The 27,588-nt window shown below is 40.5% G+C and overlaps 1 protein-coding gene across 2 annotated transcripts in view; it reads right to left on the bottom strand.

Annotated features, from left to right (window-relative positions):
* pcdh1b (protocadherin 1b) overlaps positions 1-27,588 on the bottom strand; it is a 139,117-nt gene that overhangs the window by 42,304 nt on the left and 69,225 nt on the right. For both annotated transcript variants that reach the window (XM_057349035.1, XM_057349036.1), the window contains exon 4: positions 8,589-8,808. In XM_057349035.1, the coding sequence (XP_057205018.1) occupies positions 8,589-8,808 (220 nt within the window). The remainder of the gene's footprint in view (positions 1-8,588; positions 8,809-27,588) is intronic.

The following is a 27,588-nucleotide window of genomic DNA, read 5'->3' as shown; positions in this document are numbered from 1 at the left end:
TAGAGGCATAGCATGGGATGGTGAAGTCCTGCTCACTGACTCGGAAGTGTGTGTGTTTGGCAGGCCCTTTACAGGCTGTGTGCTCAATTACACGCTGACATAACGGGGATGTACAATTACAGCGTGACACTGCGTTCACTCTAGTGCACCTGTCAGACAGCATGGCAAGGGACGACCCAGGGATCCTCAGATGATGAAGAGGCAGGGGTGGCCACGCACACCTCCTCACACACATGCCACACACACACACGCACACATACTCCAGCACCTTTAATACTTTCACATTCACGGCCCCATTTTCCTTCAGTGCCACATCTCCCTGCCTCCCGCCCTCTCACTCTCTCTGCAGGAAAACTGCAGTGCTCAGCACTCTAGTCACTGTTGTGATGCAGTAGTGGAGCTCCTGTCTCCCTGCTTTGCTCCAATTTACAACAGCAGCCCACAATGCAATGCTCTGGGCGAAGCAAGAAAGCAACCACACCTTTCTGTCCTTCAAACAGCTCTCGTTCACTACTATTGAACAGCACAGCCAAATAACACAAGTAAACAACCTGCACTCCTGAAATAAACCCCTCCATGAATCTTGCCTCACTATCTCCCTCCTTTGCTGGTTTTCTGTTGCTTTTCCAGGCTCTTTTCTACAAGCACATATCTTTAAAGTTGCACTCAGCAATACTTTCCAACCAGCATTGCAGGTGAAGTGTGTAATTTTTGCACTAGTGGCTCCAAATGGAATTGTGAAAATGACTGTTATTTTTCTCAAAAAGGTCTCAAAAGTACTCTTCCCTTCTGCCATTGGTTTGATAAATGGGCAGTGCTGCCTTAAACTCACACTACTGGTCGAAACAAACAATGATAAAAGATAAAACAGATAAAACATTTGAATTAGATTTGTTCTAAGTAGAACATGAATTATACCAATAATACAAAAAAGTATTAATAATATTAAAAAGTAAAATATAATAATAATTATAAAAAAGAGTAGTTATTATTATCATTAATAATAATAATAATAATAATAGTATTAAAAATAATAATAATGATGATTATTATTATGATTATTAGGCAGCGGCTATTTGCACTAAGTGAAAATAGCGACAGATGCTATGTTTAAATAGCAGTAGGTTCTGTTTACACCAAGTGAAAATAGCAGCATTTCTTAGCGATATGCTATTTACACTAACCGAAAATAGCTGTATTTTCTTTGGATTAAGTAGAAATAGTTGTTAGATGCTATTAGAGGTCTGCAACCCGTTCGGGTTCGGGTTAATGTTTAATGAATAGCCTCGGGTTCGGGTTTGTAACTAAAAAAATATATAGGCTATATACAAACAAGTTTGCGTGCCGTGTGCTTGCGTGTTTGCTGCATTGCGACCACAAAAAAACACGAGAGAAAACACACTTTTCGCATAAACTGTTCTGCGCACGTGCTCCCGCTCTTGTCCTCTTTGTCACAACACAGCAGGTGAGGGTAAGATGAGTGCGATAAAGCAAAATATTAGCTATGGAAAACGTATCACAGTTCCAAATGATGCAGGGAAAGCTGCACTCTGGAAGAATTATGATCTTGTCATTACTGTCAAGACTGCCCCGTAGTATCCTCAGCATCCCTGCAAGTGACGTTAGCAGCAGCAGTGAGAGGAACTTCAGTGCAGCTGGGCTAACTTTTAATCAGAGGAGGACTGCGCTTAAACTAACAGTTCCAGCGGGTTCAAAAATGATTTTTGACTTTTACACCTGTTCACCCACAGCAAAGTTTCGTTATTGGTAAGTATTGTTGTGCATTAAACATTATGCAATAATAACAGAGTGTAAATCATTATATTTATAAAAAATATTAAAATGATGGCAACTTATTGAGATATTAAAGCCCTACACCTACCCCTAACCTTACCCTAAACCTAAACTTCATGAATAAAAATGAATTTTAAGTCTTACATCAATTGTATTGAAATATATGCCTTTATGATCTGTAATGTGATAGAAAAAGGTAAAAGAACGTTTTCAGCGAGAGGTGGATTACAACCCTGGTCTCCAGTGCCAAAGCTTTAAAGACTTTACACCATTCGCCACTGGAGTCGCTGTTTGAAATGGCGTTGTTCTTACACTTTCTCTATTCCAATCACATATTGGTGGGCGGAGCTAGTGCAATTAGTCTCTTCCAACAAGGCGGGCTATTTGTACTCACTGTAAATTGACACTCCGTTATTATTATTATTATTATTATCGTAAGCAATCGTTTTTTTACTTAAACCCACATAAAGAGACAACAACAATAATATATATATATTCTTTTATTATTATTTTATAATAATTATTATTATAATAAGTATCTGTACTATCTGTATCTACCATCCAGTGGCGGGGGGATAATTGGAAAAACTGTCGAAAACAGTCGTTGTAATTTCATGTAGTGACCCTAGCTTAGACACACTTGGCCTTTTCGGAAACTTTTCAGAAAAACAAAACTTCGTAATGGACATAAGAAGCCATTTATCGCTCATATTTAATAATATCCTTCCCCTGCCATCTTAAAAAGCTTCTTTATTGTTTGAAAGTATGTCTAGCGATGGTGCTAATGATCTTGTTGGCATCCATTGTCAGCTCTGTGAGTCGGGACTGACAGTGGCTATGAGGATAAAAAGAGAGCAGGGCTCTGTGGGGGAGATCACCCACTTTCCCTCAGCGCAAGCCTTTCATCTAGAAGCTATAGCAAAACAGCACAGCTAATTAAGAAGAACTAAGAAGAACTAAGGAATGTCCAAAACAGACACACACCACTCCCTAGTTTTCCTCCCTCAAGGAGACAACAGGATAAATTCAGCATGGAGGCAAAATGCTCAGCGTAACTTCAAAAATCCAAGGATAGCAAGCTGTGTGTGCGTGTTTGTGTAGAGACTCGGCTGTGGTCCACTGCTGCTCACTTTATTATATAATTTGAGGACGCATTAGATCTACTTCCATAGTCCACTGGGTTTTCACGCGTTTCCCACAATTCCAATTAAGTCATGCATGTATGTGTGATTGCCGTGCTATGTGTTCGTGACTGTAAGAGTGTGTGCGCTTGTGTGTGTTCTTGTTTGAGGTTGAGCAGGACGAGATGACCTATAGCCAGAATGCACAACGGTTGCTCATTTCAGTGAAGACCCCAAGCTGCCCCACAAGCCCCTGTCACAGTGGAGACATGACTGATGATCACAGTCCCACTCATCACTATGAAGGGGAAAACTGAGTGAGAAAGACAGAGAAAGTCGAAGAATCAAGCACAGAGAGAGAGTTTTAGACATGGTCTGCATGTCACTGTGTATATGGGAAGTACTATACGTCACACAGGAAAACTAGCGAGCGGGGATAGGAAGTGAGAATGTGGGAAACACTTTGAGAACATCCAAGTACATCTGTTTTTGATTAGTTTAGACACAACCAATGTTTATCTTGCTTTTCTTTCCTGTTTTCTCCCATGCATCCTTCCTACAAGGATCCAAAGGCCAAGAGGTGGTCGGTGGGTAAAACCTCCTCATAGACTTTTTAGAGAGAAATGAAGAAACACATTGGGGCATGCTTCCTGACCAAACCAAACTCATCCTCTCGAGCTGCTCCCTAAATTCAAACGCCTGCCTTTAAATTACGATTCCCTCAGAGTACCAGTAAAGCGGCTTTACCATTTACAACAAATGATGCTACAGGTGTCTAGGTGCATATTTCTGGGAACGCATCTGATCAATAACTAACGTTTTGAAGGCTATGCTAGCCTTTTGTGTTTATTAATGTTCATTTTTTATGGTTGGATGTTTTAGATTACATAAATATGAGTGCAATTGTGGGCCGAGGGAGGAGTGAATGATTCAGAATAGTTGGTGTCTGTGTGATCGTTAAAAGAAAACCACATAAAGTCCGTAATTAAAGGATGTCTGAGGCAGCCATAATCATAAACGCATTACCCCAGTCTATGAATAAGGATTTATGTTGAATATAAATGTTGCACACATTACAGCACGTTTCTTTTTAAACACTGTTTAAATGTGGACTGGAGACTGAATTCCCTGTCTCTCGAATCAAAATTGTTGCATTTAACCATAACAACCTTACCATAACAAAGTCTTTAGGAAACTTGTCAACAGTACAAATGTTGTTTGTGGTTAGTAAGACGCATTAAAAACATCTCACATATGGTTCGGCACGCCCAAATATCAAACCAATTTTCCTGCTTTCAAGCTTAAAGAAGCGGCCTGATTGGATGGTACAGGACAGATTGAATGTTGCCATTATGGAGATGGCTTGTTTGCTCATTTGAGACGAATGATTGCCTTCATTTCCCCTGATATGGGTGTGATGGCAGGAGAACGGCTGTCTATTTGCTCTCTTAAACGAGGGCGTAATGGACGCTTTGTGCAGTGGTGGATCCCCCCGTGCCTGCTTTTGAGAGGCTCTTGAGAAATGAACCCTGACAACTGCACAGATGTTCAAAAGGCCTTTCTTCTGTTTTGACTCGTGGACCGTTTGTTTGTTTGATAATTCGTTTGTTTGTTTGCGGAAGCCATTACTAGCCGATTTGAATGCTATGCCTGCCCTTAGAGGAAAGATGAGAGCGAGATATTCAAATGGATTCATAACTGCTCATAAATACTCAGGCACCATCTCGCTCACACGGACATCAAACTGCATGCGTATCGTTCCAGGCTTTTACAACAAAATCACTTTTTCCTTTAGCTCGTCTCATCTTTTCCATCTCTGCTCATTTTGTCGAATTACTCTTCAAAACATTTCACCTGCTCGTGTCTCGTCATTCACCCGCTCCTCGTTTCTTTCTCCGTATCTCTTGTCTCTCACTCTCTCGCCCACTTTTCCCACAGAAGACCCACAGACCCATCCATTTCTATTAGGCAGGGGAAATGAGACCATTAGGGGAGAGATGGGGGTGTCGGGCGGAAATGCCCCCCCTTGAGACTCCAAGCCAGGGTAATGGAATTACACTCCATTATCAGACGGCGATGATTCCATTTAGCGGGAGAGGAGCGAGCTTTAGCCCAGAGATGGAGAAAGAGAGAGGGATGGAGAGAGGGTGCAGCTTGAGTTCAGTCCATTTTGCTTCATCTAAGCTAATCTTAGCCTAACAACAGCTACCGTGTTGGCTATCAGGCCATTCCTCCAGGGCCAAACTTCTGAGCCCCCACTGAGATCAACAGCCTAACAATGCCATGTGATGTACCCTAAACAAATCTGTTGATGTGAAACATCAGGTAGACTGATAGAAGTCTCGCCTTTGGCAGCAGTTTTTATCCAATTCTGGTTTCTCTTGTTGATGTTTTGCATTACAGGGATAATGTGTGAAAAATAGCACTGGTACAAACGAAAAGGGATTTTTTTTTGCAAAGAAAAATGAGCAAAACCACATTAAAATGCAGTCTAGTACTTTTACTTGTTAGAACATCCCATTTAAAATGGTTTTGAAACATGATAGTTGGTTTCTAGATTGTCTAATATGGTCCAAAATGGTCTTAACATTAGCTAAAAAACAGCTATCATGTTCCAAAGTGCGGCTTAAAGGGATAGTTCACCCAAAAATAAAATTCTGTCAATTACTCAGCCTCTTGTCATTACAAACCTGTATGACTTTTCTTGCTTCTGGAGAACACAAATTAGGTTATTCTGTAGAATGTTGGTAACCGAACAACGGTGGTACCCATTGACCTTGCGTTGGTTTTTTGTCCATACAATAGTCAATGGTTACCGTCATTGTTTGGTTACCAACATTCTTCAAAATATCTTCATTTGTGTTCTGCGGAAGAAAGAAAGGGTGAGTAAATGATGCAGAATTTTTATTTTTGGGTAAACTATTCCCTTAAGCTAGATTTTCAGCACGTTTTACTATTTTAATAATATTTATTTTGTTATCTCCTCATGGAATGTGACCTGTGTATTTTGCTGAGAGGTAAAGGTCAGAGACTTCTCCTTCAAGCAGAGTCAACCTGGTCTAGAATAGCGGATATTTTTTAGTTTAGCTAAGTCACCCCCTCCGGATATACTTTGTTATTCCTTCTGTTCATTCTTCTAAGAAAGAACCAAAGCGACAAAGAGATTGAAAGTGAGACAAGGCTTTGTCTTTTCTGCGGCAGGGGTCTCTGGGAGACACAGGAATAGAGCACTGTTCTGGGTACAGCCTGTTCTGAATCCTCTTGGTCACAAGAACATCTTTCGAAACACAAAAAATCTCTGAAACCGCTTCTTTAGATTAGAGGAACATCAGATAAAACACAGGTGGATTTCAGAAACTGGTCTGGAAAAATACTCTCCTAATATAAAGGATTGCCGGTCTTTTCTGCCAAGAGTCTTTGCACAATGCACCACGGTTATAATCTGCCAATATTTGTATAATACATTATTTAAAGAATAAAAATCTGCACCCGATCTGCTGAGACCAACCCAACTTTCAAGAAACCTCTGAAGATGTAAACACTTGACTAACCATAAACAGTATGACATCTTTCAATATCTCAAAAAAAAAAAAAAAATGCTAGCACCACAGAGGCACAGCGTTTATTTAGACTTGCCTTTGCAAAACTTGGATAGGAGAAAGCATTTTAACAGTAAGAAATTACACACATCACCTCATTGCAAACTGACACATTGAAGCTAATTAAACGTGACGCATTTTTAAAACCTTACAAAAAATCTATACCAGTTTAATGAGCAGAGACAACCATAAGTAAGCCTATATAATCACAGCTTGATTCCCCCAAAGAATGTGAATGTTGTGAATTTGTGGAGCTTTCAAAACATTGCAGTGTTTCTCCGAGCAGCCCAAAATATCATATACTGTATGTATGTTTACAATATAAATTTTAAGAAAAAAAATGCCTTAGATGAAGTTTAGCACTTCTGACAGGAGAACATTGCCGGCACTGCCTGACATTTTATGTCAACAACCACATCTGTGATCTTTTATGCACTGCATTTCAAGTAGAATTAAGGAAAGCGAATCCTCTGGAGTGCGTAGTGCATAAAATGCAGACTTTATTCCCCGGACCTTAAATGTCTTACTGACTTAGGCCTTGTCTAGCACATTGCTTCACCTCTTATGTTTTGACAGATTGTTCTTTAAAAAGGCACATGAGCCGAAACGCTGCTTGCCAGGCAGGCTCATTTAAGCGTGTTCCTGCAAACTCGCATGCACTCTCACCTTCTTGCCTCACACCCTCCTACCATTGCGCACACATTACAGCCATTCATTATCCATAGCGGCTATATCAAGCGAAGCTCATCTAAACTGCAGGACTGTATTTATAGACTAGCACTGCTGCGATGGGAAAGAGAGCAGTATTTATTTTAAGATCCCCACTCTTTTATTAGCTCCATTGTGCGTGTGTGAAGTGTGGGTGTACAGTAAAACTATTCCGTCAGCTACAGAGATGGTGACCCCAGGAAGTTGGCAGCAATCCATAAAGATGCACCACCACCGACAGGGTCAAGTTGAGTCTACAATGATAACGTACACAAACACCACACACCCCATTCATTCATATATACACACCCTAAGGAAAGACCTACAGGCATATCGGTCCGCATACAGAACTGCACACTGTACTTCTCCCCAGCGTGCTTGGTGGCACTGCCATGGGCATCTGTGTGCAGCTTTGTACAGATGCCATAAGTGAGACCTGTCCCCCCCCCCCCTACAGACATGCACACGAAGTCCTACAGCGCCAGTAAAAGCACTGATGTGGGAAGACAGGCGTGACATTTAGGCCTCAGTCCACCTCAGTCTCATAGTCATACTTCATCTGTCTCTCTCCCTCCCTCAGTCCTTCCTTTAGCTAATACTCCAGCTATTCTTGATAACTCTTTTTTGTATTCCTCTCTTTCCATGCCTCCTGACCTCCTTAAGACACACACACACACACAGCACTGGCGAATTCCACAGTAATTGAAATTCTGAATGCTTTCAATGCCAGGCTGCCTTATGGCTATGACTTCCACTCTCTCTCTCTCTCTCTGCGCAGAGGCTTTTGCCGAGGATTCTTGGCCCGCTCGGGAGCACCGCCGCCCGGGCAGCAAGGCGAGGCGGGCACTTCTTACTTCAGGAGATACGGCTTCTGCCTACAGCTACAGTAAAGCGGAGGTGGATTATATCAGGTCTTCCTGGAATGTGTGTGCGGTAAAATCATTGGGTCATTGTTGCAGTATCTTGGCAGGAATTAATGCATTTTCTAAAAGCTGATTTATTTTTCCAAATCCTACATTTTTTTTTACTGAAAACATATTTAAATGAATAGTTACTGTGCTTCCCTTCTGACATTTTGGTCACAAGAAACGTCCATGTTACTTACGAAAAAGCATATTTTTTAAAATAAAATCAAAAGTGTGTGTGTGTGCGATGAGTGGATGTGTTTCAGTATATGACAAACATATGTCTTCTGTTCTCAAAGTAACCAGCTCAGTAAAAGTAAAAGCATCCTTTTTGGAAAACGAAAATAATTTTAATTATGTAAAAAGTTTAAAAGAGACAGTCTTCAAAATGGATGAGTTTTGAAGAAGAAAAGCATGGAGTTATAGTAGAAAAGGGAGGGGGACACACCACCTCTTCTTACCATTCTCGGGATGTTCCATCTCTCCGATGCTGCCTTCAGGGGTGGTGCGCTCGTAGTGGTCTTCAGGTAGGGCAAGGGGCCCGATACGAGGCCCCGAAGAACTCTTACTGCTGGGCGTCTCTGATTCTTCCAGACCACTGTCATAATAACTGTGCTGAGAAGGATCCTGCTGATCTTGTGCCTGATTGGCTGTGGAAAAGGTCACTCGACGATGCGGGAGCTGTGATTGGACAGACAGAAAGAGACGAGGTGAGGTCACAGTTCTAACCTAATGTAATCCAAACAACATTTGTCAAGTCTCTATGAACCCGTGAAGTTGCGATTGTTTTTAACTCCGTATTTTGATGCATTTCCGAGTTAAATGGAATTTCGAATGAGACAAACAGTGGGTGTGGCTTGTGTTTTTACTGCAAATTGATTGGATGTAATAAAACAGCTGTTTTATTTTGAATTGGAACTGGCAGCAGACTGACAGTTGAAGGGGAGGAGTTAACGGATGCTCGGCCCAAGCCGTCCAATTTACGTCATTTGAGATGGATAGTCACTAGAGGGCAAAAGTGCATTTTCAGATTTTAACTCAAGATTATGAGGGCACATGAATTTTAAAAAGAGAATGACCAACGTTGATAAGCTATTAACAATAAACGCTGCAATTTATCATAAAACAAATAGGAATGGTAATTTTTAATTTCATTGGCCCTTTTAAGTTCACACGCTTAGTTGTGCTGAGGTAATAGAATTGCATTGAAGAAGAGACCTTAACCTTATCTAATGACAAGAATATCACTTTGGGGTAGGCTTTTTTACTTCTAAACATCCTAGCAACCACATAGCAACACACAAAAACTCATAGAACACATTAGCAACTGCACTGCATTAGATAAGCATCGCTCACAGTTCCTTAAAAAATGTAAAAATCGAATTATACGTTTATATTTATTGACCACATAGCAGATTTTTGTAATACAAAGCAACTTATATGGGCGATGTGTAACAATGTAATTTAAACTGTGTTGATAAACAAACTAATAATTGCAATTTATCAAAACCGTGTTGTCAGTTCCTCTCAAGTTCCTAGTTCATCCTTATGAAGATCCACAACCGCCCCAATTACACACTTTTTCCCTTACGTCTGCACATAAATGCACCCCCTCGCAACAGTAAATCCCTTAGCACACACTCCCGGTATATCCCAGAGCAACACACACATGCAGGCCTAAAGACACACACACGCACACACACACACACACACACACACACCTAGGGCTCAGTGAGGAGTGTATTAAGCAAGTGTTAGCTAAATCCAGTGTGACTGCAGAAGCCAGGTTTGATAAGGATGATAGAAGCCACAGCTCTCCCACATGAGAACCTCACTTCACACCCCACCCCGTCCCCCAGAAGCACCAAGAGAATAGGACATTTCGTCAAGATGGAATGAGACAGCTCGCAAATTGGCATTTGGAGCCAGACAGAGACCACTGACAGCCACCCGGCTCTCCAAGGCACATCTACCCCTCGACATACCAATCACAAACCACAACCCTTCAGAGAGAGGGGTGGGGGAGCAAAAAAACAAGTAGAACTCTACTCACAGTTATCAATAATACAGTGATGTTCTTCTACCACATCTCTCTTTTCATTTTCTGACTTTCAATCTTTCTCTCCCTTGTGTTACAGTGTAGACCAGAGGAAAACAAAAGCACTTCATTCTCTCTCTCTCTCTCTCTCTCTCTCCCTCTCATCCTTTCCACCTCCACACATGGTTAGAGTGCTAAGCAGCAATGTTTATTTTGTTCATTTTTACAAGGTAAACACATTCTAGAGCAACACTCGCCTCTGAACACCCAAAGCTGCTCGCACAGCACGTAAATTGTTTCACAGAGCGAGCGAGCAAACTGGAGAAATGAGAGGAAATAAGAAGTGCAGAAGAAGAGGGCACTTGTCTCCATCTCAGTCTATTTGGTGTTGTCAATGAAGGACTCTAGGAGAACATGCTATAAAAATTGTCAAGATGACCTTGATGTGCGGAACATAATGGCCTCCATTGATTAACTCCTTCCCTTTCTTCTCGGACTGCAGGGCTTTTATACTTGAATGAAATGATCAGCACAGGTTACAAATCACATTTTAATGCCAATGCAGCTGTTCCCTAAAAGACATCTAATAAGTGCTAAATTGTAAAATTAATAAAATGTTCTTTTGTGGAACAGATGGAATCAAAGTATTGGTAGTACTAGTGTTCTATACATCAGTGTAAATTTTCTGCATATTGCCTCTGCATTTGTCCTAGTAAAAAAAGATGAATTACTTTTGAACAACATTCCTTGAATAATTACACTATTGGAAATTGTTTCTTTTTTAAGTTTACATTACATTTATGCATTTAGCAAACATTTTTATCCATAATGACACTTTGAGAGTGTGGATTATATATACACTGTGTGTGTTAATTTGACCTTTTTTAACACTGGCGATTTTGCTGTGTACCATTACATTTACCAGTAAGTAATAACACTATGTAAGTACTGATTTTTGACAAAAAAATACAGAGCCTTCTTACAGATTATACAGCTTTACGAAAGCGTAACTACCTTTTTTGTTATTTTGCTTTAAACAAGCTTTAAAAAAGCTTTCAAGAAATCCCTGTAAAATCCCTGCACAACACCTTTAGTGACAGTTTAAGTAGTGTATGGCTTCATCAAACAAAAGCAGTGAGGGTATCTTTAATGTTCAACCATATGCTGCAACAAGATGTACACAATGTCAGTATGGGCGAATTGTAATTTCCACCACGCAAACAGAGAGAAATGTTTTTTAAAAGGCCATTAATGAGGACACATCACCTTTTTATTGCACGCGTGTTGCAGGTTGACATTTAATGAATGGAAAGGGAAGAGCTGAAAGTAATTAGCACATCCTTAAGTGCATCTGATGTAACAGTGGATAGCTGTGTGCTGTTTTCCACCATCTTGATGCACTGAAAGGCTCAAGGGAGGCTTTGAATATCTAACACTATTGCTCTATTCCAAAACCTACATTTACATTACATTTATGATTCTGGCAATGGCAAAGCAGCTTTTACTGCATTCAAGCTATATATTTTAGCAGTAAGTGCATTTCTTGGGAAGCAAACCCATGACTTTGGCATTGCTAACTGTAGCATCACGGTCTACCGGCTGAGCTACAGGAAAATAAGTGAGTTGCCTACGTAAAGTCTGTTCCGATAGGACTGAACATAATGATGCTGGTTCTATGCATGTAGGCAGCGAGGCAGCTCACTAAGTTTGGAGCTTTGATTACATTTAGCCGAACTTCTGGAGCACCTCCAACATGTGGCTCATCTCCTTTGCACCAGATAAGATGAAGATAAGCCACACAGTGCGTGTTTGTATAAAGCACAACACTCCTATTCAGAGGGAGGAATAGTTTTTGATGCATGCTGTATCTACTGTGAGCGCTGGCCTCCCCCTTGCACTGATAAACAGAAGAGAGCAGGACAGCAGAGGGTCTCTGGTGAGTGCGTGTGGATGGATGCACACACTACCCTATTGTCCTCTCTGTTCAATAAAGAGCGGAGGTGAATAATACCAGACGAGCAGCCTTGAGCTTATTGGATGTGTGTATATCTGTATCTGTGTTTGTATGTGTGCTTCATTGTATTCTGTTCCTCATTAGTTTTCTCTCTCTCTCTCTCTGCGAGGATGATAAGACAGTGAACGGCAACTTTGTGAGACTATAATCCATACCCTCACACACAAAAACACGTTCACCGCAGGCGGAGATGATACAGTGGATGTGCTGCTATGATAATATGAGTCCTGCTTCTCATTCTCAAACAGAGGCGAGTAAAAGAGGGTGGGGGGGTGAGAAAGTCTGGAACAGAATATAGACGAGGTTTCGAGTGTGTGTGTGTGTGAGAGAGTTTTTTTCTTTCGCTGTACTTTATGTAAAAGCTGCTTTGTTCCCTCTCTTGGTGTACTTCAGCTATTTTAGCCCCCAGCTAAGACGGCACTCACTTGCAAACAAAACCAGCTCCCACTACTAACCTGCCTCCCTCCCTTGTGCCGCTGTTCCCTCTCCCTCTGTTCCAAGCTAGAGGGCAGGTGCCAGGGTTGAGTTATGTAAGGAATGACAGCTATGCCTGAGGATGGGATTGGTTAGCTGGGAAAATGCACCTGTGGGACTTAGGTAGCGGTTTTGGCCCTCAGACTGCAGAAAAGCTTTGATACCTGTTAACAGCATCAGTGAGACGAGAGAGGAAGTAGAAGTGAGTGGGATTTTTCTGACTATTAGGAATGGAGGTGCAGGCAAGCCAAACGGGAGGGAATGGAGTGAGATTAGAAGATAAGGTAACGCATCAAGTCTGAAGAGTGAGATTCATTAGGACGTCACTCGAATGAAATCAAAAGTCAATGAAATGTGCAGTAAAAGCCGACATTGTTCGCTTTATTCATATTATGTTCTTGGTGAAAACTGTGAAAAAATTGCTTATGAAAATATACTTTTGAAATAGGTTTAAGTTGACTCACCAAAATTATGAACTGAAAAAAAATACATTACTAAATAAATTAAAACTAAAAAATGTATGCGTAAGTATATTAAACTCATATAGGAAAAAAATATTATAATAAAATGACAAGAGGGCGTAGCAAAATTGCTAACAATCAAACTAAAATAACAAGAAATCTAAAAAAATAAAATATTATTTAAAATATTAAACTTAAATAAACTAATAATTAGTTTTTAATTATTAATGATAAAAACGGTTAATAATACAACGATATAAGTATATACTATAAGTATTATATAATATAATGATATTTTACATTATAAATATAAATATTATAAAATAATATATTATAACATACTACATCTTATATTTCTATAAAAATGATAAAATAATATACAGTTTGTTTTGTAAATTCTTGCTGTCACACCATAAAACACATCTATGGTATATTTTTGTCAACTACCCATATATGTGTGTGTGCGCATTTGTTTGTCATATACATTAACATGTGTAATGTATATAGCCATAAACAATACCCTAAGGGATCGCAGTTCACTTTAAAAGTTCTTGATGTACCCGCCATTACGCTTTCTCCTCAGATGGGCAGAATCACTCTGTCAAACCTCACAGATATTTATCCCTCCATCATTTCTAATCGAGTGGAGACTCATTTGCACTCTTGGACGCTCTCAGCAGATACATCCTCCCCTGAGGAACAGGAACACAACACTACACTCTCTATAGCTCCCTCTCTCCTCTCCTCTCCTCTCCTCTCCTCTCCTCTCCTCTCCTCTCCTCTCCTCTCCTCTCCTCTCCTCTCCTCTCCTCTCCACACACGAACACTTCCTCTCCACTGCCTCTCCGACACAGGCTCTTAATGCTACATTAGCGTGTATGTCTTATTCAGCTAGAAGCCAGAGGCCCAGGTCTAAACTCCGCCTGTGGATTAAAGAGATGAGATGTAAGCAGACAGCAGCTGCCCAATCACCTGACTTAAGCCTAACAACCTCTAACAGGCCCTCAAACAGACATGCTCTGCAAACGCTCCGGAACAGAGCCAAAGCACATTTCAGGCGGTGCTGGAGTCTTAGCGATAGAGACCCTGCCAGATTTCTTTTGTTTTTTTTTTTTGTTTTTTTCGCATTTCATGTTAACTTTGATATCAAAAGCTATGAGAACTTCATTTTAACATGCCTTTAGTTACATGATTTCGGCACGGATGGTTCGCGGATGGAGCCTGTTTGCCTTGCAAAATAAATGGGCATTATGTAAATTCTAATGGAAATGAACTGTGACCTACTAAACATAACTCAGATGGAAATGAATGGTCAGAGCAGAAGAGGAAAAAAGACGACTGAGAATAAATTACAAGTAATTTCTATTAAAAAACACACAGGAAAAAGCTACAAAATCAAACAATGCCTTGTTTTGTTCATACAGTTAAACAAGCGCACAATCACAAACATTCAGTGCTATCATTTGAATTCCTTTCACATGACCTGAGGAGCAGCTAAAAGCAACACGGAGTGACAGGTCTGACGGTTTGCCATGGCAACAGAGATCTGTGACAGATACACTAACACACTGACTGAGGTAGAGTGACATTCATATGCACACACACACACACACACACACACACACACACACACACACACACATCTAGTTTCAACGCAACAAATCAAGTTTAAAAACATCAAGAGTCTCTGTGAATATATTTTCAATTTACTGCCTCAGTGCACCAAACGTATCGCCTCTCAAACACTCAGATATCACAGCAACACAACAGCAGAATGCCAGTCACACACTTATCAGACCAGTTTAGATTACTCTGGAAGTTACAGCGTCAAGGATATTTCCGATCAGCAAGTACACACACACCCACACATACACACGAGCATCCCAGGGCCGATTGAGAATGGGTATTAAAACACCTGAGCTCTCCTACAGTCGGCTGCTTCTGTCTGACAGAAAATATTTTTTTCAGCTTCTGTGTAAAGCAAAATCTAGTCAAATAATGAAAGAGAGTCAAAACTACACATTCAGTGATATGTAAGGAAGGAATAAAAAAAATGAGAGAGTACAAACATCTTGTTTCACTATCTTTCTCTATAAACCTAAATTATTCGTTTTTATTAGTAGTATTTTACATAACGATTATTAAACTTTTCTTTCTACAATTTAACTTGCATTTGCACTGGTAGACATATTGTGTACCTCACAAACCCCCTGCAATTCCCTCGTGAACCACCAGGGACACCGAAGAAAAACAACACTAAAAGAAAACAGTTCAATGGAAGGAACTATATCCACAAGTTTCCGGAGGGCGCTACTGTAAAAATGAACCTTGGTACAATTTCCGGTGAAGTGGCGGAAGTACTTTATTGCACTTTGAATAGCGTATTCTGATGACAGAAAATGAGACTGTGATTCATATTTTTAATTGTAATACTGTCGATTTCATGTGGTAATCTATTAAAAATCATGTCAAAACTGATGAGCAACACCTGCTGTTCGTGGGTGCACTTACAACCAGGCGAAGCTTATTTCACGGCGTAAAAAAGTATGCGTCACACATAGATCTAAAGTTAAGACGGACTGCTCCTGTGAGGGACTGAACAATATTTTGAAAGACGAACTTCAAAATGTGGACCGATTACCTTAAGCAAATAGATAACAAACATTAAACATCACTTAGACTAAATGTGCTCATAGTTTGCAGTTTTAAAAGGGAGTTCAAGTAAAAAGGCAGCTTTTGCAAATGATCTTTAGTATAATGTTTATCAGATTAATGGCCAGCTGACGATACAGCAGCTTTATGATATGTGCACGCGGCCCGTGTAACACTTGCAGTTTAAAATTGCTCATTGGTTTACTGTCACAACAACTGAATCAATAAAGTTGCTAAATATCCGCCGTAAAGGAAGCTTGTGGATATTGCACAGGCAAATTCATCTGATTCATAAAACCTGATAAAAAAGCTTTAAACAAACTATATTTGACCTGATGTTTGCACATCTTTGTTTACTTTTGTACGATAAACATACTGTAGCCTATTTGGTCTTGTGTTGGGTTACAACATGATGTAAAATCCCAAAGCGAAACCAGTCGAACCACTTTAAGGAATGCTTTAACACATAAGAAAGTTTTGCGAATCGGTTGTAAGTTGATAGAGAGACAGGCACTACTCTTAGACCAACCCACACAAACATTTAGCATAAATGAAGTTCAACTAGAGTTAATGCTTTTAAAGACATGCATTAGAGTCAGAGAGAGTACTTAGGCTGTTTGAATATTATGTTCTTAGATTAAGCACTTCCCTCAGGCAAAACTCCAGCAAACACAAAAACAGACACACAAAACCCGACACCTTTAAACTACACCACTGGCTCAATAGTTCATCTCTCCTCTTTGTGTTTCAAGGTATTGAGCAAATGCAGCATAAAATGACAACCGTTCCTGTAAAATAAACATTAGAAATACACATATAACAGACACGCAAGGCTTTTTGACATGTTTTTGTAATTAGTGCCATGGAAACAACGCAGCCTGGTTTATGTGCCACCTTAAGTTTACCGAGGAAATATTGTGCACTAAAGCTGAGGTGTGCAATATCTCCTGTGTTCAAATACTAGTTTAGAGACAGAAAATTTGAATCTGAAGGAAATTCAAAATAGCATTTATCAAATTGCTAATTAATAAGAATTAATTTGATCTCATTTGCACATTTTAATACGCATTCATTCCAAAGTGCCACCTCATAAAATAGTTTTGTTCTCACATGAGATCAGGTTGAGAATTAATCGGTTGGATTCTTAGAAACATGTAAACAACGTGGTGCATTCTAAACATGGGCTGTTCGAGTATCCTGACCACACTCAACCTACGGTCTTCTGTTTTGCAATCTCTGTCATTTCTCAAGTCCTGATGAAAAATAAAGACGGAGGAAGAGTAAAAGAGACAGAGATAAAGTGATGAGCAGCAGTCAGTCACTGTGTCTCTTTGAAGGACATCGATTGAGTCATCTATTCCCGACGGTATATACGGCCCTCGCTATTGTCAGACAGGTTTGTGTGGGTATGTGTGTTTGTATGTGTAAATGATTTCTATCTCAGGAAGGGTTGGGAAGAACTTTGAATCTTGATGGAAGGACATCAGAGTTCTAGAGAAAATAATGAAGATAAAAAAAACACTCAATCATCTGACAAACCTGCGAAAAGATGCGGTTGTACAAGTTTCTTAGTATGCAGAAGGTCACGATTGTTTTATAATAAAAACGGTGCTTCAAAAAGGAACAAAAGTGATGCAAGTTCTAATAATATATATTTCTCATTTATTTGTACAGAAAAAATAATGGTAAAAATACCTATGGTTACCTTGGTAAAGTCTTTGTGTGGGTTACTAAATGATGAATAATAGCCCTAAATCGTTCATTAGTGCTTAAATGCTTTGTTCTCTCTCGGTGACCTCATGAGGGACTAAGCGTTTTTAGCTTTAGCTAGTTTCACCGCGTGGCTTCACCTTCACCGTGGACATTGGTGTGTTAATGTGCGTGACTTTCACAGAATGCACCATAGACCTGCGAGGCAGGTCACTTCCTCTGGTGCCCGTGTCTTCCTTTCCCAATGGTCCCCTCATTCCCCAATTCCCACTTCATGTCCATTTTTCCTCTCCTCTTTCCAAGTAGGACATTAATCAGCCGGACACTCTGAGTATCTCTCTCCCTCCTCTTTCTGTTTCTCTGACTGTACTCACAAACAAAGATACAACCTCTTATTCCTCTGAATAAATGCAGGAGGTCGTTTTAGACTGTCTGTGAGCGTTTGTAAAAGAGCTGAGTGCTTCTCTCCGTTAGCTAGACAACCTGCTATCAGATAGCTGCTGGCAATACACAGATAAGAGCAGATTAACTCTCTCTCACACACATGCTTACACACGCGCACATACTGTAGTGTGATATCTGATGATCTAAATGACAGCGGGTTGATATATAGCCTAATAGATGATGGTGAGAGAGGATCATACTGAGAATGGACATTAGCATATTCTGTTGATCTTGAGTTTAATGTATGTATGTGTTCATATATATGAAGACGTGTGTGTGTGTGTGTGTGCGTGTGTGCGTGTGTGTGTGTGTGCGTGTGTGTGCGTGTGTGTGAGAGAGAGAGAGGTGGGAAATGCTGAAAGGTTAATTACATGAGCCTTTTGCTTTGTAAGAGCAATATTAGGGTGCAAAAAACAAGAACGATCATTGTCACATGCGGAAGAAATGGACGTCAACACTCCTGTGACAATTAACTGGTCACATTCATTTATGGGTAAGTTAAAAGTCTTGTCTAATGCAGGTTGGCTTTGAAGTAAATCTCAAATTCTCAGATTTTACATGCTTCACACGCTGGTGACATTCAAAGCCAAATGAATATTTCTGGATCAGTTACAGAAACAAAAGTAACCTGTTCTTTAGAGGATGAGATTACTAGTAATGTCACCTAAAGGCTAACCTAAACATATACTCAAAGTTGATTCAGATTTTGGTGGTTGGAATAGACAGAAAGTATGCTACAAGAACATCCAAAATAGCTCCTGTGGCCTCCACTGGCAATGAGGCAATAGGTTACAGGCATTTCTGGGGAGAGCCGTGTGTGTTATGCTGCTGATGCTTGTAAATCAGTGTGACGACTTCATGGGCATCGCAAAACATGTTGGCAGGTCTTCAGCTTTGTTATGGGAACCGCGCCATCACTGGGACATTCTAGGGCTGATGTCAAACTCAAAGCATAAACTGGACTTTTAAAAAATAGCAAAAACACATTCGTCTGATATATGAAAAATGCTGTAATTTCAATTTATCAAAGGAATCAACTGCGTACCCAATGTGCTGATATCAAACATATGGAGAGCAAGATGAAGGTGTTTGAAGGCAGACGGAAATGAAAGGCAGATCAGACAGCGTGTGTACGCATAAAGAGAAGGCAGAAAAACAGGGAGAGGGATGGATCGTGCATCCACATGCCTCCCGTTCCCCTCTACTTCACTTTTCATTATTTTATGCTTGCTGCATCTTTTTAAAGGCGCTCTCTTTCTTTGTCACTTTCTTGCTGGCAACTCGTTTTTTTTTGCCTCTCTTCGTGGCCTCGGCGGGAAGGATGACGGGCGACTCCATCGCCGCCTGCAGCGCTGGTCTTTATCACAATGTACACGCTAAATATAGCTCACTCGGATGGTGTGCATACATGTGTGTCCATGCACAGAGGACGGAAGGAAACTGGGGGCGCCTGTGTTTGCGTCAAAGAGATCATGGACAAAGCTATACATTGCTCCCATAGCAGTTGCTTAGTTCTTTGCTCAAAGGCACTTTGGGAATGGAAGTTTTTGAGCCAGTCGCCGTAAAGTCCATGTGACGAATCACTCAAGAGGTGCGGTTAAATAATTCTGCTGGATTCACACATGAAACCTATAAGGTTGACAACAATCTCTGTTTTTTTATTCTTAGATTGAACCCCAAAGACAGCTGCAGAAGGGAGGAAAGTGCTTATCTAAGTCATCAGATAACTATGGGTTATTACATCGTATACCAGCCAAATTTCCTTTGCATTGCCAGAGGACAAAGTGCTTAATCTCTTCTTCTAGCTCTCTCATTCTGCCCCTACAAATGCAAAATCTCATGTTAAAGACTAACCCATACATATCTGAGGTGCGGTCGAACCTCTAAGTCACTCTCTCGTCTCTCACTGTGCACTTGCACACAGAATGATGAATCTGTACACATGGTGCCGGTGTCAGTGAGTGTGGAGAACAGATGGTGCTCTACGCTCAGAGGAGAGGTTATGGACGCCAATAGGCAGGCAAAGGCAGCCCAGCACAATTATAACCATCCTCTGTATCCTCCAGCTAGAGCAATACAGTATGAGCAGGATAGGGAAATGAGGGAGACATTGATATTTATTGCTGACATCTTGATTTCTTTCATGCATACAAACATCAGACGTCACCCGATTTTACAATGTCATGTTGGTACCGAAGTTAAATAAAATGCAAACTATGGTGGTTTGCATGTCAAAACTGCCACACACAGAAGCAACAGATGGAGAAGCATGTTAGACACAAATAGAAAAAAAACACAGTTCAAGAACATTCATGTGTCTTTACATGTGTTTACTGTATAGGAAAACACTGGGCAAGTGGGGAATGTTTGCTTAACGGTCTGTTACATAATCCTTTCATTTTCTGATATACTGTACCTGTCACAACAAGTCTAACGGACAAGATGTCATTGTGACAGGAAAGGAAATCCTAAAAAGTCAATGGCACATATAGACACATACACACAGAACTGCTAAATAAAAGCAATGGGAATAGAAATTGTTTGGATAAAGAACATTGTATCAGATGTGGGCAGTACTTGAGTAATTTCATTCAAGAATTTTTTTCAAATAATTGTACTTTTTGGAAAAATTGTATTGGAAAAATTGGAAAAACTTTTTCCAAAGTATAGCTAAAAACACTGAAACAGATATTTGAAAACGTACCTAAGAATAAAAATACTTGAGCATTTCCCATCTTTGCAGTATATAATGTAATGATCCCACAAGGAATTCATACACAAAACAAAACCTATGGAAATCCTTCATAATGTTTGGAATGCCTGAACTCTGGTGTTGGACAGCCACAGGGCACAAACATCAAATGGGACACGGGAGAGTGAAAGAATGTACCAAAATACAAAATGGAGAAGAGAGTGAGAAAATACAGATGTCGACTGAAACTAAGAGACACTGGAAAATTCACAGGAACAGGAGTGCCTGTGATCAAACATACAGACAAACAGGTGAACACAATCCTCGACACAAGCAAAATACAAAAGAAAATTTATTTCTATTTACTTGTTAAATGGTGACATGAGGAATACCGTTTTCGGGTCCAAGCATATTCATTTCAAGCGGGGCTACAGCTTAAACTGCTGTTTATGAGCACCGTTTACCATATTGCACCATATTGCATATTTAAGCGAAACATGTATTAACTCAAAGTATACACTACAGTCACCAGGCTCACAGAATCTCCGACATTAATATTTGAATAAGTTATGAGAAATAAATCGCTGATTGGCCATGTGGGAATATATGTTAGGATCTCGGTTTTATAATAGTTTTACAGCTCGCCATGAGCTTATATTAGCATTTTTTGATGTTTGACTATAGCATCTTATTGAGTGTTTGGACCCGGAAACAATATATGACCTTTCATATATGGTGCTGCGTGACGTCAGGCTTAATAAGCCCATAACTTTTCTTCTGTGTACCGTGTTTGTGCACCAGGGCCGATACTGTGACTCCACACGTGTGCACGCTACCTTAAAAAACAAACATCCTCATGGAATCAGACGGTTCAAATCGGCGCCGGCATCATTCAAGGCAAATCAGTAGTGGCATTATCATTTCAATTCACTTCTGTTGAGTCTTATCTCACTCTTCTGTGAACACACACAGACACAAACGACAAAGTGTCATTCCCTTCCAGTCAACTATCTCCGATCCTCATCTAGATTAGCACAAAGTTTCAGAAGCATAATGCTCTCAGCTGAACATCATGTCAACAAACATAAAACGATAAATGCGATAATGCTCTGAAGTCTTAAAGCGGTTCAGGATACAACTTTGATGTGCTACATGGCACACCACTGAAACGCATCGGTAAACTTAAGGCACCCTTGAGCGTGTTACTACAAAACCCGACACGCAAGTTTAACGTCGGTTAAATGTCAGTTTTTGGAATTATCTTTATTTGTGTTTCCCAGTAGAAGTCTAGAATACCTTGTGACAAACCACTCCAGACATTGAACAAAGTTTGTTTGCTTCAGTTTTTTCCTCTTCCAGATGTCACCTTTGTGGCCAGTGAGCAAAGGTAAAAGTAGATCTATGAGGCAGAGCAGAAATAATAAATAAAAGGCAGAGAGAGCGAGAGAAAGGGAGAGAGAGACGTCTTTGTGTTCTTAGACAAGCATCTGATTTGAACTCACGGTTCAAGCCCTCTTCCCAGAATACAAAGCATTCTTTTATGCACCTCAGACAATGCAGCAGCCTCTTCCATGTGCACACAAAGTCTTCGCCGCTCACTTTGCACACCTTTTGTTTATTTTAACTGCTATATTTTCCAGCATTAGCACGTAGGTATTAGACACTGATGTTAGCCTTTGTCCACCCCTGCTTTCTGCACTGACTTCCTCTAACTAATCCAGCCAGACCGCGTTTCAGCAAAAAAAATGTTGTGGTGTGGGTACATTTGAACGTGTATGTATCTCTTTAGTTTCTACTTCCCACTTAGGCATATTTGCTCATTTCTCGAAACTCCTCGAGATTAATGAACAAACAAGTGACCAGCGAAACCTCAATGATAATTAGCACAATTATGAAGAGACTCACAGCAGCCCTCACTTACAAGAGTCTTCATTCAGCATTATTACAGCGGATCAGCAGTCCTGTTTATGTGCAAATTATGAGCTCTGTGATTTATTGGCTAGCGTCTCCAAAGTCTCCAGTGGCTTTTCTGGAAGTAATGTTATTGGTTTCATATTTGGAGGAGGGGTCCTTATCCTCTAAAGAGAAATTATGGAAATCAGTCCTGATCATTTAGAAATTATTTTGAGGAGGCGAAAACAAGATGCCATCATTTGAGGTACAGATGGTAAATCCGCTTGCCAAGACTTAAAAGTTCCTTGCGAAATCTGGCAAGCTTGGAACTTCAAAAAGTTACAGGGTCACCTCATTGGAGAGGGGGGGGGGGTATTTTTACACAGTTATTTTTACACATATACACAGTGATTGACACATAGACAAACAGCACCACATACTAGCAAGCCAATGCCTATCGGTGATGTAAAAGTGCTACTTGTCATGCTTCAATTTCAGAGAAGAAAATACTGGGATAAAAATATCATCTTGATATATTATTAGTGACATACGGTGAAGCAAAAATTTGGCCTTTTTTAAGAAAAGTGATCTGAGGAAACTAACTGGAGAATTTCAGCTTCTGCAGATCTTTGTGAGTAAACTGCACTCTTCAAGCTACCCAAGCTACCCACATCTTCCATAAGAAAATGATGCAATTATTACATTAAACAAACTGACAACAATTATGACCATTAAAACGCATCTACGATCTGTGCTCGCCCACACAAGCATACAGTATACATCTTCATTGAGATTCAGCAAAACAATAGTGTTAATACTGAGGTATATTCTGTATATGGGTTGTTGACAAATATATCATAATAGCATAAGAGAGATTTATCTTCATTGTTATTTTTTATGCTGTCACATCATTTACGGTTTATTTGTATGTTCAACCTATAACAATATCTGCTTATTGTAAATTCAAAAGGGTTTTGGAAAAATATGATCTAAAATGATCATTTTCCACAGTCTTTGTCTCAGTGTTTTTTACGTTTAACGCATAAACTTGGAATGTTGGTTAGAACAATAGCCACAGCTGGTCAGGACATCGCCCATTGTCTTATCTGTTTATTTAATGACACTGTTTTATAAATCAGCATGACTAAAACAGGAAAAGCATGTGGATAGAAACTAGACAGACTGAATTTCCCTTTCCTTGCACGAAAAATGTTGCAACCTTCTTATAGCTCTCTTAATTAGCGATAAGAATCAGTTAATTGGGAAAGAACCTTTTAAATGAGCTTTTGGGGATGACAAGCATTTAGGCAAACAGTTGTGTAAATACACTGTCCATGTACTCTGGTAAAAGGCTGTAAATATAAGTGTCTGTGATCTCATTTAACAGTTATTTTTTATAATGTGACATCCTGTCTCCTCCCTGTTTTTTTATTCATTAGTTTGTTTTATTCACTCATTCATCACTTTCAGTGCTTAACGTCCCCTTGTTCAGCCCAACTGGTTTGGTTTAAGTCTTTTCAGTAGTTTAGACTACTCACAAATGTTGCTACGACCTTCTTTTCTGAAAAGATTAGTGCCAAAATCAAAAGCTTTAGATTAACCTGTAGTGCTCTGTCAAAAATAGCAACCAAAATTATCAATAGCAGAGACGTTTGATCTGGAATATGCAAACGAACGCTCTCAGGTGTAGATCAATACTCTTCTCTCTCTCCATCCCTGTTCCCCAGCCTCCCATCGTTTATTCATTGAACAGCAGGCTCTTTCATACTGGCAGTGCCCATTAGGATTCAAGGGTGGTGGTGAGGCAAGCTCTCCGACTTAAACAAATGGCTAAGTCTCCCCGTCATTTTCATGCATTACAGTCCGACTCTATTTTCCTGCCGTGGAAATGGCTCGGGTCCATGGGTCATACACTGCACGTCTGGTCGGACACGTATAGAGGAGGTCAGCTGTTTGTTTACGGGAGCAATTTGTGTTTACACAGCCTGTGTGCATTAAGCATCACATAGACATGCATGCAAACACGCGGAGCGGCCTTTTTTTCTACACTTGGCTTGCGAACTCCAGCATGCAAAGCCCAAGTTCCTGCATGCAAACGGAGAGCGTATCTATGCAAACCAATCACATGAGCCTCCGTTTCAGCACAACAAACACATGCACACATTTGTAATGTTCAATTGTTTGCACATGATGTCACTCTTAAATATGTACCAGAGGATAAAAACATCCAACACTAGGAAGTGATCCCCATTAACAATGGATGAGTTTTCAGCAGTGCATTCTGGGAGGAAGAAGCAAACGTTTGTTTTTAAATGCTTTTGTGCTCCCGCATGTGTGTTTTTTGTGCATGTACATGCATGCATGTTCTCGATAAGAAGTTGAGCAGAGGTGTGGCGTCTAACTGGGCTGTGTAGCGCTGCTTGGCTGAAGATATAGAAAAGCTGCATTGTAGTGAACATAAAAGTTCTTCCCATATCATATTTCCACATTAGCACAACCAGGGGGTATGGGCTCCGTACTGCAGCAAGCAGTTGTGCACATATGCAAAATTACTGAATAAACGCTATAGCGGAAAAGTGGCCGTAGCTGTTGAGTAAGTCCAACAGCACATATGGCGTGGTACCCAAGTCTCCCTCCTGGGCTCATCATTTGGCCTAGTTCTCTGTGGTCAGGCCAGATGGAGACGCCTTTATTTTGGCTCTTTCATCTCGAGCGGGGCACACAATAGGTCGGCCGGTCACTCTTTTTACATTCTGCCTAGAACATTCCTTAATCAGCGACTCTGATCAGACTGCCAGAGACAACAATGGGAACAGAAGACAAATAAACAAGATCATAGCAGAAATCCATTATCATCCTATCTGAGACCTGCATAGCCGTGTGTTTGTTTGAATTACGCTGCCGGGCCATTTTGGTTGTGTGCACGCTGATGTTAATGGTCACATCACATGCAGGGCTGGATTGGCCATCGGGCATACCGGGCATTTTCCCGGTGGGCCGATGTACTTTTTGGGCCAAAACAAATGCATGGGCCAGAGAGACAGACGGATTAGAAGCGTGAATTCCGTATGCACTGAACGCGAACGCAATTGCCAATCGCACATGTATGCAGGAAAGGCAATGACAGCAGCACAACATACCACTCATCACACCCCCCCCAAAAAAAATGATGGAGGGCCGAAGCTGGTCAAAAATGCCAGGGCCGAATTAACACCCCAGTCCAGCCCTGACCACATGACAGTGGTGTAAAGTATTGGAGTAAATGTAATTAGTGACTGTACTTAAGTATCTTTTTGGCTACTTTGTAGTTGTACTGAGTATTAAAGATATTATCAACTTTTACTCTCTACTTGACTACATTTTTGAACAAGTATATGTACTCTTTACTCCACTACATTTGTAATGACTAATGCAATTGCACATTACATTTTGCATGGCACCTAACATTTTTTGCAGTAGTTTATTTTTGCTACAGAAGAATTAATATTGCCATTTACAGGGCATTGAAGGTACTATATCTTGTGGATTTTGCCCTAACTTACTAAAACTTGTCAACATGGCTTCTTTATGTGAATACGAGTGCAGTATCAGGTAGTTGACAATCGCTGGCGGTTTATATGTGAAATGAGGACATGACTGCAGCTGGTGATGATGCCGCATGTCCAGTGCAAAAAGGCTTTGACTTTTTAATTTTACTTAACATTATTTTATTTATCCGTTATATTAAAGAGACGTTTTTGAAGTTTGGTTTGCAGTTTTGAGTTTGGTTTACTTATGAGCACTTAAGTTTAAATGAGACTTGGGTGTTTGTAATGACGTAGGTTATGGTGTCGACCATGATTTGTTGCAATTTTGAGGTGTTCAGTCTTATTATGATTTAAGAAATTATATGCGATTGCTCTCCTCACGAATCAACTGTTTCTTAAGTGTTGAGGACTAGTGCTTCTTTGAGCCTACATTCAGTATGAGTAAAATACTCAAGTACTGTTAAAATCAGATACTCTAAGACTTTTACTGAAGTCGTTTTGGAATGGGTGACTTGTAACTTGTAATGGAGTCATTTTCTCTGCAAGGTATCTGTACTTTTACTTAAGTATGGTTTTCAGGTACTCGTTACACCTCTGCCACATGACATGCAGAGAAGACTAGAGTCTAGGGACCGATGGCTCTGCTGTATAAACAAAACCCATCCAAAAAAATAGAGAGAAAGAAAAAGTGAAGGATGTCTGCCAATCAAACTGGAGCGCCTCGCCACTATCTCTCAGAGCAAGCGTCACGTTTCTGGAACGGAGGAGTTTCAAATATAAGAGGGATGGGGCAAGAGAAATTGGAGACTTAATAGCAGTCAAAGCCCATTATCATGCTGTAGCAGGGTGGAAAAATGGAGCAAAAATAATAACATCATAAATAAAGACAAACAAATGCAATGGAAAGCAAGCAGACTGGCATGGGCATCTTGGCTTTTTTCTCTCCAAGCCATCTGCATTTCTTTACAAACACCAGGGCAGAATTTATCAGGCTGATACAGCCTCTGGAAAGTGGGGGAATTAAAGAGCAAAAATGAGATATGGGGAGATAAAGACACTATGTGCACATCGGCTGCCATTCGCTGCAAGACGGCCTGGAGGGGAGCAGGTTGTGATGGAGAGCCACAAATTTACACTTTACAAGTACAACAACAGCCGTGCCTTCCGCGAGACAGGTTCACCCAGTCGGTCGTTCACAGTGCATGCTGTGAACGAAGTAGAACAAGGGATGATTCAAGCGCTGGACCCGTGCCAGTGCCGATACCTTGTCTGGTTCCTGCAGCGCGGGCTCCGGGTGACCCCTGTGGCGGGCGTGTTGAAACATGCGTGAAGATGGTTTGCGAGTGGGGTTAGTGTTGGGGAAGAATGGTGTTGTCAACACAGGTTGTCGTGTCTTTTGTGGCTTGTGAAAGTTATCGGGCGAAAAGAAAACGTTGAGTTAATGGGCTTAACAGAGTGTGAGGGTGTGTTTTCACCAGTTTCTAACGTGCTACAGTTCCTAACAAATGTCAATCAAATCAACTGTACAAACCGACAGCAAAAAGCCAAAGAGATAG

This window comes from Triplophysa rosa, linkage group LG13 (genome assembly GCF_024868665.1).
Source record: "Triplophysa rosa linkage group LG13, Trosa_1v2, whole genome shotgun sequence".
Taxonomy (NCBI): domain Eukaryota; kingdom Metazoa; phylum Chordata; class Actinopteri; order Cypriniformes; family Nemacheilidae; genus Triplophysa; species Triplophysa rosa.
The sequence above is the reverse complement of the archived record's forward strand: the minus strand, read 5'-3'. Positions and strand labels throughout refer to the sequence as shown.